Here is a 19,434-nt window from a genome sequence, read left to right as displayed (position 1 = left end):
GCGAGAAGATAGTTTGAGAGAAAATTGGAATTCATTAGTCTTCCTATCCGAGGGAGCTTACTTAGCCTTAAATGGGTGGTTAGCAAACATCCCCGGTAATTCCTCCGTCTTCTTATTCGTCTTCCCCGCCAGTTTGCCATCCTGCTGGAACAGATGTTGGGCGTCTGTCGGGGAGGCTCGGCTCGTTGGAGTGGAATGGGAAGGTACGCGGGATCCGGCGTCGAAGACGAAACTCAATCTAAACAAATTGGGCCTTTTTCCTTTGTCGGCTAGATTGTCTTTCTAATCAGATTTCCCCAAGGCCCTCCTAAGAACGGGGAACGTCAGATGGCTGCCCCCCTTCTATGGGTACAAAACAGGAGGCGAAAGATCAGGAAAGAGGGAGGGGGAGAGAGAGAGAGAGGGAGAGATGGAGGGAGAGAGAGAGCTCCAGGCACGGCAATGGCTGCCCAAGGCTGCCTCGGTTAGCGGTGGCACCTGCTGTGGTCCTCAGCTGCTGCGTCTTCGAAGGACACACAGAGAAAACGCTTACGAAGAAGTAGAAGGGAGAAATAGGCCGCCCTTCCTACCTGCAACTGTATTCCCACCGTTGCAGCCATTGTACGTGGGCATTGAGCTATTGGAGGGGCAAACGATCGAGGCCATAAGTTGCAGTTCAGAAGATTTCTTTCTTTCTTTCTTCCTTCCTTCCTTCTTTTGCGCTCTCTTTCTCTCTTCCTTTCTCTCCTTTTTTCTTTCTTCCTTTGTCCCTTTCTCTCTCTTTCTCTCTTTTGCTCTCTCTCTCACATACACACACTCTCTCTTTCTCTCTCTTTCTCTCTCTCTCTCTTTCTCTATCCCTCCTCTTGCTCTCTCTCAAAAAGTTGCGAGACCGGAAACTGAGCTTCCTTCTTCGCGGCTTCCCGGTGGCTTGTTTCAAAAAATTGAGGCTTTTTAAAAATGCCCCGGGATGCGGGACAAATTGCGAGAAAAATCGTGACTGTCCTGCAGCAAGCACACTAAGTGGCCTTCCACACTGCAGAATCTCGGCCACGGAAATGAATGTGAAACAGGAATTAGCAAAACCCAGAAACCCCGAAGGGTGCAGAGAGCTAATGGGGGTTGCTGTTTTTTTGGTCTGAATCCTGCAGTCAGGCCCCTCCATCCTCCCCTTCCCATTTTCCAGGCAAGACCACTGCAGTTCCCCAAAAGGCCTTTTTTTACAGGCGGAGAAAAATATCTGAGCGAGCCACAGGAGGGGAGAAGGTGATACCCAGCCCCCAAATTGCAAGTGACACTTTTCCCCGAGGAGCCCCTCGGAGCCGCAAAAGAAGGAGTCTCTTTGTTTTTTGGTGCCCGTGCCGGCAAAGCCCTCGGGAGATAGCATCCCCGCAGAAAATTGCCAACGTGGTGTGTGAGCGAAATCTCATCGGGGGGGGGGGGGGGGTTTCACACCGGCGCTGGTTGTCTCTCGCTGGGTCTCCGCGCTTTTGATGGCTCTTTTGATGAGCTGCTGCAGCACAAGAGTCCCAGCAGGGAAGCACAAATGAGCTCTTTCTGTCTGGCTCCCTCCACTCTTTATGAAAGATGCTGTCTCGATGACAGGGTCCGGAAACTGGGCCTCTACGGCAGTGTTTCCCAGCCTTGGCAACTTGAAGATATTTGGACTTCAACTCCCAGCATTGGGAGTTGAAGTCCAGATATCTCCAAGTTGCCAAAGTTGGGAAACACTGCTCTACGGGTCCCTTTTTATTTAATTTATTATATTTGTTTTGTCAAGTATGTCTTGGTTATATAAAAGGATATAACAATGTTTGTATACATGATGCTGGCTAAAGAGAAACATTAGGACAGGGGACGGAAGGCACGCTGGTGAAAATGGAGAAGGAAGGAAAGAAGGAAAGAAGGAAGGAAGAAAGGAAAGAAAGGAGGGAGGGAGGGAGGAAGGAAATAATTGATTGTGTAGTATCAATTGTTTTTAAGAAAATGGGTTTTAGCTACAGTTTTAACTATTAGATTTGTTTCTGCATTGTTTTATTGTTGTGAGCTGCCCCGAGTCTTCGGAGAGGGACACATACAAATCTAATAAATAACAATGACAATGACAACGACAACAACAACAGCAATGACAACAACAATAATAATAATAATAATAATAATAATAATAATAATAATAATTTATTAGATTTGTATGCCGTTCCTCTCCAGGAACTTGAGGAACTGGACATGGCTAGTTTAATGGAAAGAAGGACCAGGGGAGACAGGATAGCAGCCTTCCAGTATCTCAGGGGTTGCCACAAAGAAGAGGGAGTCAAGCTGTTCTCCAAAGCACCTGAGGATAGAACAAGAAGCAACGGGTGGAAACTAAACAAGGAGAGAAGCAACTTAGAACTAAGGAGAAATTTTAGAACAATTAATCCATGGAGCATCTTGCCTCCAGAAGTTGTGAATAACCATCTGTCTGAAGTAGTGTAGGGTTTCCTGCCTAAGCAGGGGGTTGGACTAGAAGACCTCCAAGGTCCCTTCCAACTCTGTTGTTATTATTACTATTAAAGAGACTTTTATGGGCAGCTCAGCCACCAGAGAAAGGCCAGAGATTGCTGGCTGAACCAGGCAGGCAGGTGCTGCAATCCAGGGAGGTTCAATCCCAGGCTCAGCTTTAGCAAAGCATGGGGGGGGCTGATGGCCTCCCCCTCCCTTTTCCTTGCAAGGATGTGATGGCATCCCCCCCTCTTCTCTCCGCTGTGCCCCAGTTCTGCTCGCTCGGAGAGCCGCCAATCTCGGTGCGCCCTCTGCGGAATGGCCCTCTGAATTATCGAGATGTGAAAGGTTTATTATGCAAACATAATAAACGTAATAAGGGATGTGTTTATTATGCAAACAGCAACTGAGTTATGTGTCCTTTAAGACTACTAAATAGTTTTTAATTACTGCTATATCAGTAAATCCCATAAATATGCAAATGCAATTAGTTCGCAAAATAGGCCCTAAATATCTTTATTCCTCTCCAACAAAGTTCTTTGAAGTTAATCACCAGCTTGCTTTGTTCCTTCCCCTGGCAGCCGAGCCGAAAATGACAGGAATTATGACAGATGTACAAATTTAGGGGTGGGGGGGAGGAAGGCAAGCTAGCCTCCCCCTTTTTCTCCGTGCCACATCTGGACAGGCGAGGAGGGGGGGCGGGCAGGGGGGCAGAGGGAGAGGTGGGCGGCAAGGCCTCCCCAAGGGGGGGTTATTGCTAGCAGAAGCCACATCGACAGCTCCCCCCAAGGAGGCCGGGAGGTTTTTGCTGATTTACGCGGCTTGTAGGTTGCCCCCACAGCTCAGAAGACAACAAGGTAAACACAAACACACATACACACACACAAACACACCAGGAAAAAAAACTAGTCTGTGCATTAGCATGCTTTTCTTTTTATGGGCACGTATGGAAGTCTGCTGTCCTGATTCTCATGTTTGGCTTGTTTCGGACACCCGTGTGAATATGCACACAAATCCTCCCCCCACCCCAACTTTCAGCACCTTAGAAATAAGGAGTGAATTTCAGGCATTGACCCCTCTGTTGCTGAAGTTGTATTTTCTGCAGTCCAGTTTGGAGCGGTTTACATTGAGTTTGAATCTATTATGTGCTCGTGTATTGCTGCATTTGGAGGTAAAGTAGTCATTAACAGGAAGGGCCTTTTATGAACTATATTTAGATCAGACCGGAGGCGACGTAGTTGTAAATTGTCTAACCCCAGGATTTCAAGTCTGGTGGAAGAGGTACGAGGGTCACCCAGAACATAATGCACCATATTTTTTTTCCTTCCACAATTATTTATTGAACACACTGAAACTTGCACACAAGAAAGAATGATGCTTCTTCTAAACTCCCTATTTTTCCACGTAATCTCCGTCCCGTTCCATGGCCTTCCTCCAGCGAGACACAAGGATGTGGATGCCCTGTCGGTACCCCTCCTTGTTCTGGTCACGAAGCCATTTCTGCGTTGGGCGAATCACTTCTCCATCATCCTCAAGATGTGCCCAGCGACTAACCGTATTTCTGTCGACTGCAGATTCTCCATAAACTCTACACAAACGTTGGTGAATGTTCCCAAGAGTTTCTTTCTCCGCAGTGAGAAATTCAATTCAATCATTTGCAGACGCCATTTCAAAACATGGCTGCAGCTACGTGATCTATCTGGAGAAACACAAAATTTACACATGTGCTCCTGGCAATTCAACTAATGTATATCTAAATTTTTGCATTTGTACCATTGCTGTAGGCTGAGAAAGAAAATGTGGTGCATTACTTTCTGGGCGACCCTCGTGTGTTGTTGCGAGCGGAGGGCTCTTCTTGTGAAATGTTTCTGGACTCTCTCGATTGTATTAATTTCCCACGGCATAGAAATCTAATTCAATCAATCAATCAATAATAAAAGTGAAAAGAGAAATTGAAAAAAAAGAAAGAAAGTGATTGTAGATGGGGATCTTTAAAAAATTTTTTTTTTAGTAAATTTCCATCATCTTTTATAGTTATTCAGATTTCTTACATATTGTTGTATTCAATGTTGGACGCCGAAGGGCATAGAAATAAAATTAAAGAAATAAATACATAAAAATAATAAAAGTGAAAAGAGAATAAAAAAACTCTAGGGGGCGCTCTCGACCGGTTGGAATTCAAAGGAGGAGAAGGAGGAGGAGGAGGCGGGGCGAGTGCCTGGGGCTCTCTCCCAGCAGGACACGCCCCCGGCTCCTGATTGGCTTTCACAGTCACCCCTTGTTTTCCCGCGCTGAGGAGCGCCCCGCCCACCGCGGTCACCTGACCTCGGGGCCCATCGAGTGGCGGGGGGCGGCTGCCCCCTCTTCGAGAACGGCGGGGGGCGGGGCCCTGACCTCCCCGGGGGGCGGCGACGGGAAGAGCCTCCTCCGGGGCGGGGCGGGCGAAAGGGGGCGCGGCGTGAGGTGGCCAATCGGCGCGGGCGCCTCCTGCCGGCGGGTGGGCGGCGCCGGTGGGCGTCGGTTAAAGAGGCCGCGCCAGAGGCCCCGCCCCCCGCTGGCTCTCCTAAGGTCCAGCGGGCTGTCCGGGGGGCTTCTGGCCGGAGGCGGCGGCGGAGGAGGAGGATGACGGCCGAGCTGCAGCAGCAGGGCCAGGAGGCGGCCGGGGGGGCAGCGCAGGTGAGGCGGCGGCCCCCCCCACCCCCCACCCCGGCCACAGCGCCGCGAGGAAGCCCTCCTCCCCCCACGGACCTTTCCCTCAGGGGGTGGGGGAGGGGCCTCTCTCTGCGGGGCCAGGCGCCCCCTCCCCCCACGGGGGAACCCCCCCTCTGGTGACCCCCTCCCACGGGGGACCTTCAGGTGGAGACCCCCCTCCCTCGGCCTTTCCCCAGGGGGAGGGGGAGGAAGGGAGGGAGAGACCCCCCTCTGGTGGGGGTGAAGCAGCTGAAGGCTGGGGAGGGGGACTCCTTTGGGACCCCCCTGCTGCAAGAGGCTGGAGACCCCCTCCCATGGGCCTTTTCCCCGGGGGGTGGGGGTGAGGAGGGGGCAGGCAGCTGAAGGCTGGGAAGAGGGGCTCACCTTCAGCAGCCTCCTCTGCTCCAAGAGGCTGGAGACCCCTCCTCTTAAAATAAACTTTAATTCAATTTAACTGTATCACGATGTATATTATCATTTTATGTGTTGTAAGCCACCTTCAGAAGCCCCCACCCCTGCTCCAAGAGGCTGGAGCCCACTCCTCTTAAAATAACCCCCCCTCCTGGGGGCCTTTCTCCCAGGGCGAAAGGGTGGGAAGGGTCTGTGCAGGGCCAGGTGCCCCCTCCCCTTACCCTTGGGGGGAAGCAGCTGAAGGCTGGGGAGGGGGCTGACTTGCTGGAGACCCTCTTCTCTTAAAATAAGCCTCCCCCTCCTCCAGGTACTTTCACTCTGATCTCCTTGGGTGAATCCAAACAAACAAACTTTAACAACAAAACTTTAACTGAGCTGTAAGGGACCTTGTAGGAGATCTAGTCCAACCCACCCCTACCCAAGCAGGAGACCCTACCCCATTTCTGACCAAGGGCAGATCCCTGGTGCCTCTGCAGGATGATGGGCTTCCTAGTCTTATAGAAATTGGTGTCCAAAGCCAGTAATTTACATTGCAGCCCTATTGCATTTTGTGACTAAACCTGATGGGGTGTTAATATTTGGATAGGATGCAAAACAATCTTGCTTGGGGGGCTCCTTAACCAGGTTCTTCCTGGAATTCCAGGCCCGGCTAAAAATTGCAAAGTTTATCACTCTGAGCTTCGCAGGATAACTAGAGTTTAGCCGAACTTACATCACCCACTCGGTCCATTTGTCTTACCAAAGAATTGCTGTGTATTGTGAGCTGTTTTGGCTTGTAGATTTTATTTGAGTTGTCTATAGAGCACTGGTGAGACCCCATTTGGAATAATACTGTGTTCAGTTCTGGAGACTTCACCTACAAAGAGATATGGATCAAATTGAAGGGGTCCAAAAACAGGCTACAAAAATGGTGGAAGGTCTTAAGCATAAAACGTATCAGGAAAGACTTAATGAACTCAATCTGTATAGTCTGGAGGACAGAAGGAAAAGGGGGGACAGGATCGAAACATTTAAACATGTCAAAGGGTTAAATTAGGTTCAGGGGGGAAGTGTTTTTAATAGGAAAGTGAACCCAAGAACAAGGGGACACAATCTGAGGTCAGTTGGGAGATAGATCAGAAGCAAGGTGAGAATATGATTTGGCTGAAAGAGTAGTAGATGCTTGGAACAAACTTCCAGCAGACAGGAACTGAATTGAAACATGCCTGGGATAAACATAGGTCCATCCTAAGATAAAATACCTGTACAGGAAATAATATAAGGGCAGACTAGGTGGACCAGGAGGTCTTTTTCTGCCGTCAATCTTCTATGTTTCTATGTTCCTAATCAAATACTTCTAAGGAATTATTGGGATGACCTAATCAAATACTTCTAAGGAATTATTGGGACGGCAGAAAAAGACCTCCTGGTCCACCTAGTCTGCCCTTATATTATTTCCTGTACAGGTATTTTATCTTAGGATGGACCTATGTTTATCCCAGGCATGTTTCAATTCAATTCAATTCAGTTCCTGTGGATTGACCAACCACAGTCCGAAGATAGATCTTCAGATATTGGGAAAAAAGAAAGAAAATTGCTGATAATTGGATACAAAATTTCTTAATAGCACAAGTGTTAGTTACACAGGATCCTCACAGTTGTGTTTACTTCCGAAGTTTTTGTTTTTTGAGTAAATCCATGTTCTCTAAAGATAAGGGATTTTTTGTAACCATGTAGGCATAATGTTGATGGTAGGATGAGAATCAATAACAATTTTCTTTGTTATTTTTTTCTCCTTGGAAAGTAACAGAAATGTTTCCTCATTTCTTTTAAACAAAAGCTTCTGCTTTTCTTCGGAGAGGGGCGGCATACAAATCTAATAAATTATTATTATTATTATTATTATTATTATTATTATTATTATTATTATTATTATTATTATTATTATTCTGCACAAACTGAACTGGAATTTAGGGCCTGTTTGAAGTGTAATCTGGAATTTGGCCCATTTGAACCTAGTTTAGATGCTGCTCTGCCCTTAGTCTCTAAACCAGGGGTCTCCGAACTTGGTCAGTTTAAGACTTGTGGACTTCAACTCCCAGAGCCAAAGCTGGCTGGGGAACTCTTGTAGTTGAAGTCCACAAGTCTTAAACTGACCAAGTTTGGAGACCCCTGCTCTAAACCCTGGTCTCTTTCCTGGTACCCCTTCCCCTTTTCTTTTAAACTGGTTTGTGCAAATGCCAATTAGCTGATGGGAGCGCCCTTTCCAGTGAACTGCGTATCTCTGACACCTTGTTGTAAGCGAGAAGTGACCAGCTGCAAAGGCATGCGCAGCCGGCTTAAAATAGCTTCTCCCCAAAGCTCTGCGCATTCTTTGGGCTCCTTGTATGTCTGTCTATGGAGCATCTGCCAAGTTGGATAAATACCCAGCTCCCGGATTTGGGGGAGAAAGGGGCATTCATCTTTCCTGGGGATTTTGGCTAAATAGGTCCCACAGAGTGGGCCTTCTCCGGGTCCCGTCAACTAAACAATGTCGCTTGGCGGGACCCAGGGGAAGAGCCTTCTCTGTGGTGGCCCCGGCCCTCTGGAACCAACTCCCCCCAGAGATTAGAATTGCCCCCACCCTCCTTGCCTTTCGTAAGCTGCTTAAAACCCACCTCTGCCGCCAGGCATGGGGGAACTGAGATACTCCTTCCCCTTAGGCCTTTACAATTTTATGCATGGTATGTCTGTATGTATGATTGGTTTCTATAATAATGAGTTTTTAACTGTTTTAATATTGGATTGTTTACATGCTGTTTTTATTACTGTTGTTAGCCGCCCTGAGTCTACGGAGAGGGGCGGCATGCAAATCCAATAAATAAATTAAATAAATAAATATGTGCTGTGATGTCACAAAAATAGGGTCACCTGCTAATCAAAGGCAATCGCATTCCTGACAACACAAGCAGCATTTTTGCAGAGTATTGATAGGGCCGAAAATCTGGTGGGGCAGTTTTATTTGTTTTTATTGGTTGCTGTTGTGAGGTGGCCGGAATTAAATAAATGAAAACATTTATTTATTTATTTATTTATTTATTTATTTATTATTTATTATTTAGATTTGTATGCCGCCCCTCTCCGCAGACTTGGGGCGGCTCACAACAAAGTGAAACAATTTACAGCAAATCTAAATTACAGTTTAAAAATATTTAAAAGACCCCATTTTCTAAACAAACATACATACAGACATACCATGCATAAATTGTATATGCCCGGGGGAGATGTCTCAGTTCCCCCACGCCTGACGACAAAGGTGGGTTTTAAGGAGCTTACGAAAGGCAAGGAGGGTAGGGGCAGTTCTAATCTCCGGGGGGGAGTTGGTTCCAGAGGGTTGGGGCCGCCACAGAGAAGGCTCTTCCCCTGGGGCCCACCAACCGACACTGTTTAGTTGACGGGACCCGGAGAAGGCCCACTCTGTGGGACCTAATCGGTCGCTGGGATTCGTGCGGCAGCAGACGGTCTCGGAGATATTTGTCCGTCCCATTGGCGTTTGGAAAGGTCTACCAGCCTTTTTTTTTTTTTTTAATGCTTTCGTGTTGTGGCCTGGTGCCTGCCCGGCCTCTTCCCTTTCTGACCACCACCTCCTCTGTCCCTCTTTAACCCAGGCCTGCAGTTTGCTCCTGAGCCAGCTGAAAGAGATCACGGGCATCCACAATCCGCAGTTCCTCCAGGCTGCGCTGAAGGTCAGTCCCCTCTGCCTTGCAATGGGGTCCTTGACCTGCTGCCCGTTAAGAGAGCGTCTGCCTTGAAGTGAGGGCCGTGGCCCAGGTCTTTCAAGTACTGTCTCTCAACCACGCCAGCTTAATATCTGCGCACTTCGACAGAGCTGGCTGGGGAATTCTGGGAGTTGAAGTTCAGACGTCTTTTAAAAGTTGCCGAATTTGAGCAAAATGCCCCACTGCAGAGGAGCCCAACCAGGTCCTCACCATCTCCTGCTGTTTCTGTTTCTCTGCAGGCTGCCGATGGAAACCTAATGCAGGCGGTGGGCTTCCTCACCGAAGCCAGTGACCGAGAGTCCGAGGGAGACCCCGCTGTGTCCGACTCTGAGGGACGGGAGAGGCCGGCCACACGTAAGCCTCATTTTCTCCTTCCTTTCGCATCCGCTCCGGCTCTGGGGAACCAACTCTGCCCCCCCGATGTTTGCACTGCCCCCAAAAGCTATGGCTTTTCCTTCTCTTTTCCTTTCTCCTTTCCTTTCTCTTTTCTTCTTCCTCTCTTAGTGCTGTCAGGCAGTAGGGAAAGCAAGTAGAATGCTTGGCTGCATAGCTAGAGGTATAACAAGCAGGAAGAGGGAGATTGTGATCCCGCTGGGGAGACCCCATTTGGAATAATGCTGTGTCCAGTTCTGGAGACCTCACCTACAAAAAGAGATGGATAAAATTGAACGGGTCCAAAAACAGGCTACAAGAATGGTGGAAGGTCTTAAGCATAGAACGTATCAGGAAAGACTTCATGGACTCAATCTGTAGAGTCTGGAGGACAGAAGGGAAAGGGGGGACAGGATCGAAACATTTAAATATGTTAAAGGGTTAAATAGGGTCCAGGAGGGAAGTGTTTTGAATAGGAAAGTGAACACAAGAACAAGGGGACACAATCTGAAGTTAGTTGGGGGAAAGATCAAAGGCAACATGAGAAAATATTATTTTACTGAAAGAGTAGTAGATGCTTGGAACAAACTCCCAGCAGACGTGGCTGGTAAATCCACAGTAACTGAATGTAAACCTGCCTGGGATAAACATAGATCCATCCTAAGATAAAATAAAGGAAATAGTATAAGGGCAGACTAGGTGGACCATGAGGTCTTTTTCTGCAGTCAGTCTTCTAAGTTCCTATGTTTCCTTCCTGACCCTTATTTAACCCTTTGATCATGTCCCCCTTTTCCCTTCTGTCCTCCAGACTATACAGATTTTAAAGACTATATAGATATTATATTAAATCCAGCCAGAATTAAGTTGTTTCTCAGACTCTGAAAACCTACCCCGCTGGTTCTGCCCCTAAGCCCCAGCCCTTTGGGACGGAGACCTTATAAATAGAAGCAGAGACCCGGACGGGCCCTTCGGCTCTCTTGCTAAGCCCCACTTGGTACCTTTGGGATCTAGAGGACGAGCAGTTCCCGGAGACCTCAGTCATCAGGGCTGGGCTGCGTTGAGTCACTTCTGTCCTGGGGGGGATGACGGGAAGACCCAAGCAAGCTGGTAAGACGTCAGCAGATCAAAAAGGCCTGGTGATGCACTCTGATCTTTATGTTGTTGTTGTTGTTGTTGTTATTATTATTATTATTTATTAGATTTGTATGCCGCCCCTCTCCGTAGACTCGGGGCGGCTTATGTGCCACTCTGGGTGTGAAGTTGGGTGGCTTATAAATCAAATGAATAAAATAACAACAGCAACAGAGTTGGAAGGGACCTTGGAGGTCTTCTAGTCCAACCCCTTGATTGGGCAGGAGACCCTACACTACAGTGCCGCTTGGCGGGACCCAGGGGAAGAGCCTTCTCTGTGGCAGCCCCGGCCCTCTGGAACCAACTCCCCCCAGAGATTAGAATTGCCCCCACCCTCCTTGCCTTTCGTAAGCTACTTAAAACCCACCTCTGCCACCAGGCATGGGGGAATTGAGATTCCTTCTCCCCCTAGGCCTTTACAATTCTATGCATGATATGTCTGTATGTATGTTTGGTTTTTATAATAATGGGTTTTTAATTGTTCTTAGTATTGGATTATTATTGTATGCTGTCTTGTTATTGCTGTTAGCCGCCCCGAGTCTTTGGAGAGGGGCGGCATACAAATCCAATAAATAAATAAATAAATAAACTTCAGACAGATGGTTATCTAACCTCTTCTTAAAAACAGCAACAACAAGAACATTGCTGTCAAACAGGAAGTGCACTTGGGCTTTTACAGGTGGGGAGACCGAGCATTTTGACAGCACCTAATAACCAATCCTGGCCGCTCTCTTAATTTTCAGCTCAGAATGAAGCCCCCCAAGATCAGGGCGATATCCAGGACCCCGTTCCTTCGGACGGGCAAGATTTCTCAACCGGGAAGAAGGATTTTGCGGCAGCCACCAATGTGTAGGTCATTGTTGTGTTTATTCTGCATTGTTGCCATTGGGCTATCTCCCAGACAGCCGTGTCCTGCTCTGCCCCTATCCAGGTCCCTGCTGGGTTTTCATGCCCCCAAATCCCCCTAGGAGAAGCACGTGGCCGAATCTCCTCCGGTCAGAGCTTCCCACTTTCAGGAAACGTCCAGCTGACCAGCATAATCTGACAGGCTTTCCTCGAGGGCCAAAGTCTACAGAAAGAGGGAGGACAATGATCCTCTTGTGGATTGTGGGCTCTGTAGTGCCCCCACAAGAGCCCAAGGGATGAGTAGTGGGGAGGGCCACAAAAAGGACCCCCTTGCAGTGGTGGCCGTTTGTGTTTCCGGCAGAGCCCACGAGCCCATTGTGGCCGAGAACAAAAACCGTTCCAAAAGGAAGCGCTGTGAGGTTTGGGGAGAGAACACCCCTCAGCGGGACTGCCGGAGGGTCAGCGGATGGCCAGTTGGGATGAAGAATATTGGGAACACCTGCTGGTTCAGCGCCGTCATACAGGTAATTTAGGGTGCTGGTGCTTTTCTGGGTCTCCGCTGACATCCATCCAAATCTCACTCGGCCACTTGAAGGGGAGTGGACTTCAGTCGGCCGTGCAATTTCTGGGAGTTGAAGTCCCCATCTGCTGGCTGGAGAACTCTGGGAGTTGAAGGTCCATCCTTGGTTTAAAAGTGGCTGAGACTCAGCACCACGTCTGCAACTGACCACTATTTTTCTTCAGTAAGAGCAAATTAGTTCAAAGATTCCCTGGCTGCTTTCTCTCTCTCTCTCTCTCTCTCTCTCTCTTTTTTAAATAATTTTTTAAATTGATTTTTATAATAACAATATAATAATTAAACATTCACACCACACATAACTGTGTGCTCAGTGTTAAGTGCCCCCCACCAAAATGGGGGCATAATTTCTATATAGCATTTTAACTCAAGAGCAATATATTATAAATATTTTATATATATATTACATATTATATATTATATATATTACATATTATATATTTTATATATTACATATTGTAAAGTAATTCTAATTTATCCTTTATACCTTGGTCTCGAACTCTACTAACCATATATCTTCTTACCTTATTTATTATTTATTCATTCAATTTTTATGCCGCCCTTCTCCTTAGACTCAGGGCGGCTTACAACATGTTAGCAATAGCACTTCTTAACAGAGCCAGCATATTGCCCCCACAATCCGGGTCCTCATTTGACCCACCTCGGAAGGATGGAAGGCTGAGTCAACCTTGAGCCGGTGATGAGATTTGAACCACTGACCTACAGATCTACAGTCAGCTTCAGTGGCCTGCAGTACAGCACTCCACCTGCTGCGCCACCCCGGCTCTTGTCCCGTCAGTTCCCACAGATTAGTTTCATTGGCCGAATTCATCCTCTTATCCATAATCTCAAATTGAATATGATCCACCATGTACCGATACCAGTTTTGTATTGTCCATTTTGTCACATCCTTCCAGCCTAGGACTAACACACACACAAACAAACACACACACACACACACACACCGGGCTGCTTTCTCTACCTGGGCTGGGCTTTAACTTACCTAACGTAGCCGGTGGGGGGACGGAGAAGGTGGCCCTTACCTGTTGGGAGGCGGCTGTGGCCACCCAAGCCTCTCCTTTGGCTGAAGCCCTCTTTGATGAGCATGATATAGACTTGACATTCAACCACTGATGTCGCCGGAGGTTAATTTCAGGGGTGCTGTCAGTCTCTCTTCCAGCTGCCAGAATTCCGGCACCTGGTCCTGAACTGTTCCCTGCCCGAAGCCGTCCTGGACAGCTGCCACAGCCGGAGTGTAAGTGATATTGACAAAATTGAATGGGTCCAAAGACGGGCTACGAAAATGGTGGAAAGTCTTAAGCATCAAACGTATCAGGAAAGACTTCATGGACTCAATCTGTCTAGTCTGGAGGACAGAAGGAAAAGGGGGGACATGATCGAAACATTTAAATATGTTAAAGGGTTAAATAAGGTTCAGGAGAGAAGTGTTTTTAATAGGAAAGTGAACACAAGAACAAGGGGACACAATCTGAAGTTAGTAGGGGGAAAGATCAAAGGCAACATGAGAAAATATTATTTGACTGAAAGATAGTAGATACTTGGAACAAACTTCCAGCAGACGTGGTTGGTAAATCCACAGTCACTGAATTTAAACATGCCTGGGATAAACAGATCCATCCTAAGATAAAATACAGGAAATAGTATAAGGGCAGACTAGATGGACCAGGAGGTCTTTTTCTGCCGTCAGTCTTCTATGTTTCTATTTCTGGGTGACCGGAGTGGAACTCGTCTCCCTGAACCGTGTCAGTGCAAGACGGCTGGTCGAATACTGACCGCCTGCAAGGATGGGAGAGAGTTGAAAGGTGAAAGAGGGTTTCTGCAAAGTCAGCCTTTTATTGGGGGAATCCCGTCTCAATACAACTTGCGCCCTAGTTAGTTTTGGCTTTAGACGGTTTGTAAATAAGAATCCAGGTTGTGTGAATTGTGCACCACCACCCCTGCACCCCTCCAGCAAATAAAACCTCTGAATGTGAACTGACCACACTTCACTGACCGAGTCCCCCTGTCTTGCCCTGTCGTTTATCTGCTGCTTGTATTGTGCCTCTTCTTGTTTTTGCAGGAAAAGAGGAACATCACGTTCATGCAGGAGCTCCAATATCTCTTCGCTCTAATGCTGGGGACGCACCGCAGATTCGTCGACCCCACCACCGCCCTGGAGCTTCTCAAAGGGGCTTTCCGGTCTCCCGAGGAGCAACAGGTGAAGGCATCCGCGGGGGTCTTCCTAGATCCAGGATCACACTGGCGGCGGGGGGGTGGGGGGGTGGGGTTTCTAACTTGGACTATGCCTGTGATGGCGAACCCATAACACCCCTGCCCAAAGTGGCGCATGGAGCCATGTTGCCTGGCACATGCGGCTTCGGCTGTTCTGCCACGCATCCACGCGCAATGTTCCGCTGGATTTCATGCGCGCAGCATTGCCGGAAGCTGGTCTTCCTTTTTCCAGCGTGAGCATGCACACCAGCCAACTGATTGTTGCACATGTCTCCTTTTTTAGCAAGATGTGAGCGAGTTCACCCACAAACTCCTGGACTGGCTCGAAGATGCTTTCCAACTGACCGTGGAGGCCGAGTGAGTCTAAAAGAGCAGTTTTAGATTTATTTTGTTGCCAGAATTTGCCGTGAAGAAGATTCTCATTTCAGGTTCTGGAGACCTCACCTACAAAAAGAGATGGATCACATTGAACGGGTCCAAAGACGGGCTACAAAAAGGGTAAAAGGTCTTCAGCAGGGATCCCCAAACATGGCCACCATAAGACTCGTGGACTTCAATCCCCAGAATTCTCCAGCTAGCCTATGCTGGCTGGAGAATTCTGGGAGTTGAAGTCCACAAGTCTTAAAGTGGCCAAGTTTGAAGACCTCTGGTCTTAAGCATAAAACGTATCAGGAAAGACTCCATGAACTCCATCTGTATAGTCTGGAGGACAGAAGGAAAAGGGGGGACACGATCGAAACATTTAAATAGGTTCAAGGGTTAAATAAGGTTCAGGAGGGAAGTGTTTTTAATAGGAAAGTGAACACAAGGACAAGGGGACACAATCTGAGGTTAGTTGGGGGAAAGATCAGAAGCAACATGAGAAAATATTATTTTACTGAAAGAGTAGTAGATCCTTGGAACAAACTTCCAGCAGACGTGGTTGTTAAATCCACAGTCACTGAATGTAAACATGCCTGGGATAAACATAGATCCATCCTAAGATAAAATACAGGAAATAGCATAAGGGCAGACTAGCTGGACCAGGAGGTCTTTTTCTGCCGTCCATCTTCTATGTGTCTATGTTAGTATTTTTAAAAAACATACACACACACAAACACACTCACTCCCTTGCCTGTTGTTTTCCCCTTTGTAGGATGGTGTGATTCTCTCTGTGTGTCAGGGGGCTGGGGGGGCGACCCTGAATGAAGTAAAAGTCTATTTCTGACTTCCAAGTAATTTGGCCCGTCCGAGCACCTGAGTGAAATGATCACAAACTCCAGTACAGTTGGCTGGTAACCAAACGAGCTCTTAAAATTCCCGAGGTCTCCAATTTCACGGGACCTGGAATGATCAAGCAACTGTAAGGGAGTCGACCCACAACAGCCCAGAGGGCTGGTCAGGAATAATGGTGGAGTTCTGGGCTGAATTCCTGGTTGTAGCTGGCAGCTCTCTGCCTATAAGAATTAATGTAATAACTTAATTTATTTGACTTCTATGCTGCCCAGTACCGTAGGACTCAGTCAGGGTGGCTTACAGCAATAAAAAAACCCAATACAATGATGAAAAAGAAGTCGAACAACAATAATTAAAACCCCCAAAACCGTAACAAACCCAAATTATAACCCCTCCCCAAGAAGCCCCTGTGTTCATTTAAATATGTTAAAGGGTTAAATAAGATTCATGAGGGAAGTCTTTTTAATAGGAAAGTGAACACAAGAACAAGGGGACACAATCTGAAGTTAGTTGGGAGAAAGATCAAAGGCAACATGAGAAAATATGATTTCACTGAAAGAGTAGTAGATCCTTGGAACAAACTTCCAGCAGACGTGGTTGGTAAATCCACATTAACTGAATTTAAACATGCCTGGGATAAACATAGATCCATCCTAAGATAAAATACAGAAAATAGCATAAGGGCAGACTAGATGGACCAGGAGGTCTTTTTCTGCCGTCAGTCTTCTAGGTTTCTATGTTTCTAGTCTTTTGCTGTATTATTTTAGAAAAATTGTGAGTTTGCTTTCAGAATAACAGTGTTGGAAGGGACCTTGGAGGCCTTCTAGTCCAACCCCCTAACCCAGTGATGGCGAAGCTACGGCGTGGGTGCCACAGGGGGCACGCAGAGCCTTATCTGCTGGCACCCAAGCCATTGTCCTAGCTCAGCTCCAGTGTGCATGTGTGAGGCTGAGCCCCTCAAATGTTATCATGTCGCCCCAAGTCCTTCTTTTCATTCAACCGGGCATCTTCCAGGCCCAATTCCTCTTCCCTTGCTTTCTCCTTTTGCCACAGGGATTCCCAGGACAAATCGGAGAACCCCATGGTCCAACTTTTTTACGGGACTTTCCTAACCGAAGGAGTTCACGAAGGTAAGCCGGAAGGCCCTGGGAATTGGCACGCTAGGATTCTCAGCGCTTTTGCTCAGCCTCCTCTGGGTGGTTGTTTTTCTCCAAGTGGGTGAACAGTGCGGTCAGGCAGTAGGGAAAGCAAGTAGGATGCTTGGCTGCATAACTGGAGGTATAACAAGCAGGAAGAGCGGGATTGTGATCCCGCTGTATGGAGCGCTGGTGAGACCCCATTTGGAATAATACTGTGTCCAGTTCTGGAGACCTCACCTACAAAAAGAGATGGATCAAATTGAACGGGTCCAAAGACGGGCTACAAGAATGGTGGAAGGTCTTAAGCATAAAACGCATCAGGAAAGACTTCATGAACTCCATTTGTAGAGTCTGGAGGACAGAAGGGAAAGGGGGGCATGATCGAAGCATTTCAATATGTCAAAGGGTTAAATAATGTCCAGGAGGGAAGTGTTTTTAATAGGAAGGTGAACCCAAGAACAAGGGGGCACAATCTGAGGTGAGTTGGGGGAAAGATCAGGAGCAACGTGATAAAATATTATTTGAATGAAATAGTAGTAGAGGCTTGGAACAAACGTCCAGCAGACACAATTGGTATAAATCCACAGGAACAGAATTGAAACATGCCTGGGATGAACATAGATCCATCCTAAGATAAAAGAGAGGAAATAGTATAAGGGCAGACTAGATGGACCAGGAGGTCTTTTTCTTCCGTCCATCTTCTATGTTGCTCCTGATGGGCCTCTCCCTTCTCCCCCTATCTAGGGAAGCCCTTTTCCAAAATCGAGACCTTTGGCCAGTACCCGCTGCAGGTCAACGGCTACAAGAATTTGCACGAGTGCTTGGAAGGAGCCATGGTGGAGAAGGAAAGCGAGTCGGGCCCTTCCAGGCAGGCGGTGACCTACACGCAAGAGGTGAGTGTTGTGGCATTTACACAACTCGCCAGGGAGCCAGGACTTGTCAGTTACTAACTTGAAAACACAAGAATATGATGTACGAGAGCCTGCTGGGGCCGAGGGAATGTTGTGGGGTTGCTAACAGCAGGCGGAGTGCGACCTTTATATTTCACGTGTTGTGTCTGGGGTACAAGTGTGATAAAAATAGTCTTCTTCCTGTTTTGTAAATAAGTTTGTAACATGAAACCTATACATCTTTTACAAAGAAAGTGTTTTCTGGCTCCTTTCTCTTACATCATTTCTTATACCTAATCTGGAGTAGAGAAAAGGGAAGAATTCAGGATTTGCGCACTTTCTACATCTGCCTAGAAGATGTTAACCAAAGTTTTGTAGTTCAGTTTGTGGTCAAAAGACCCGATATGTGGAAAACATTTAAAGCACCTAAGAAACTTTATATGCCACCCAGAGTCCAAGTGGAAATAGGCAGCATAAATTTCTTTACAGATAAATAAACAAACCTCCAGGGTGCTTTTCTGAAAGGCACCTGGACTATTCAATTCAATTCAATTATTAGATTTGTATGCCGCCCCTCTCCGAAGACTCGGGGCGGCTCACAACAATAATAAAAACAGTATAACAATGGAACAAATCTAATAATAAAATTACATTAAAAAACCCCAACAATTTAAAAACCATACAACACATACATACCAAACATAAAATATAAGAAATCCTGGGGGAGATGTCCTAATTCCCCCATGCCTGGCGATACAGATGGGTCTTGAGTAACTTGCGAAAGACAAGGAGGGTGGGGGCCGTTCTAATCTCAGGGGGGAGTTGATTCCAGAGGGCTGGGGCCGCCACAGAGAAGACTCTTCCCCTCGGGCCCGCCAAACGACATTGTTTGGTCGATGGGACCCGGAGAAGGCCAACTCTGTGGGACCTCATCGGCCGCTGGGATTCATGCAGTAGAAGGCAGTCCCGGAGGTATTCTGGTCCGATGCCATGTAGGGCTTTAAAGGTCATTACAAACACTTTGAATTGTGACCGGAAACTGATCGGCAGCCAATGCAGGCCACGGAGTGTTGAAGAAAAGTGGGCGAATCTTGGAAGCCCCACGAAGGCTCTCGCGGCTGCGTTCTGCATGATCTGAAGTTTCCGAACACTTTTCAAAGGTAGCCCCATGTAGAGAGCGTTGCAGTAGTCGAGCCTCGAGGTGATAAGGGCACGAGCGCCTGTGAGCAATGACTCCCTGTCCAAATAGGGCCGCAACTGGTGCACCAGGGCAAACGCCCCCCTCGCCACAGCCGAAAGATGATGTTCCGTCGAGGAAGGAAAAGACGTTTTACTTCTCACCCAAGAAGCGTCCTCAGTTCTGGTGGGTTGGATGGTGGTGGGGAATGGAAGGATTAGTTCTGGACAGGACCCTCCCGTCCCTGCGTCCTCCCACCCTCCAGCCAGAGCCGATAAAGCTGCTGGGATGAGAGGCGAAACGTTTTCAAAGAAAAAAAAACCAAGGAAGTCCAGTTCTGTTTTGTTTTTTTGGAAAAAGCCCCTTTGGGAAGCGGAGGGGTTGCAGGGCCTTCTCATAGTTTCCACCAGGACAGACCAGCCACAAATAGCTTCCAAGAGGAGGTGCCGTTTCCATCGCGAGGGGCCCGTCTGGCAGGAGATGAGAGGAGGCTATTAAAAGACCCGAGATCTTTTTCCAGGAGGGCCTGTAGAATTGCAGTGGAATTGTTTTCATC

The 19,434-nt window shown here is 47.5% G+C and overlaps 1 protein-coding gene across 3 annotated transcripts in view; it reads left to right on the top strand.

Annotated features, from left to right (window-relative positions):
• Positions 1-4,997: 4,997 nt before the first annotated feature.
• USP28 (ubiquitin specific peptidase 28) overlaps positions 4,998-19,434 on the top strand; it is a 39,625-nt gene continuing 25,188 nt past the window's right edge. For 2 of the 3 annotated variants that reach the window (XM_070765653.1, XM_070765652.1), the window contains exons 1-10: positions 5,002-5,136; positions 9,189-9,266; positions 9,539-9,653; positions 11,546-11,651; positions 12,010-12,172; positions 13,394-13,480; positions 14,306-14,443; positions 14,741-14,814; positions 16,726-16,802; positions 17,556-17,704. In XM_070765653.1, the coding sequence (XP_070621754.1) occupies positions 5,083-5,136; positions 9,189-9,266; positions 9,539-9,653; positions 11,546-11,651; positions 12,010-12,172; positions 13,394-13,480; positions 14,306-14,443; positions 14,741-14,814; positions 16,726-16,802; positions 17,556-17,704 (1,041 nt within the window). In that variant the 5' untranslated portion in view covers positions 5,002-5,082. Of the gene's footprint in view, positions 5,137-9,188; positions 9,267-9,538; positions 9,654-11,545; positions 11,652-12,009; positions 12,173-13,393; positions 13,481-14,305; positions 14,444-14,740; positions 14,815-16,725; positions 16,803-17,555; positions 17,705-19,434 lie in introns of all 3 variants that reach the window. The other variant, XM_070765654.1, reaches the window with a different exon arrangement.

This window comes from Erythrolamprus reginae, chromosome 12 (assembly GCF_031021105.1).
Source record: "Erythrolamprus reginae isolate rEryReg1 chromosome 12, rEryReg1.hap1, whole genome shotgun sequence".
NCBI lineage: Eukaryota > Metazoa > Chordata > Lepidosauria > Squamata > Dipsadidae > Erythrolamprus > Erythrolamprus reginae.
The sequence above is the reverse complement of the archived record's forward strand: the minus strand, read 5'-3'. Positions and strand labels throughout refer to the sequence as shown.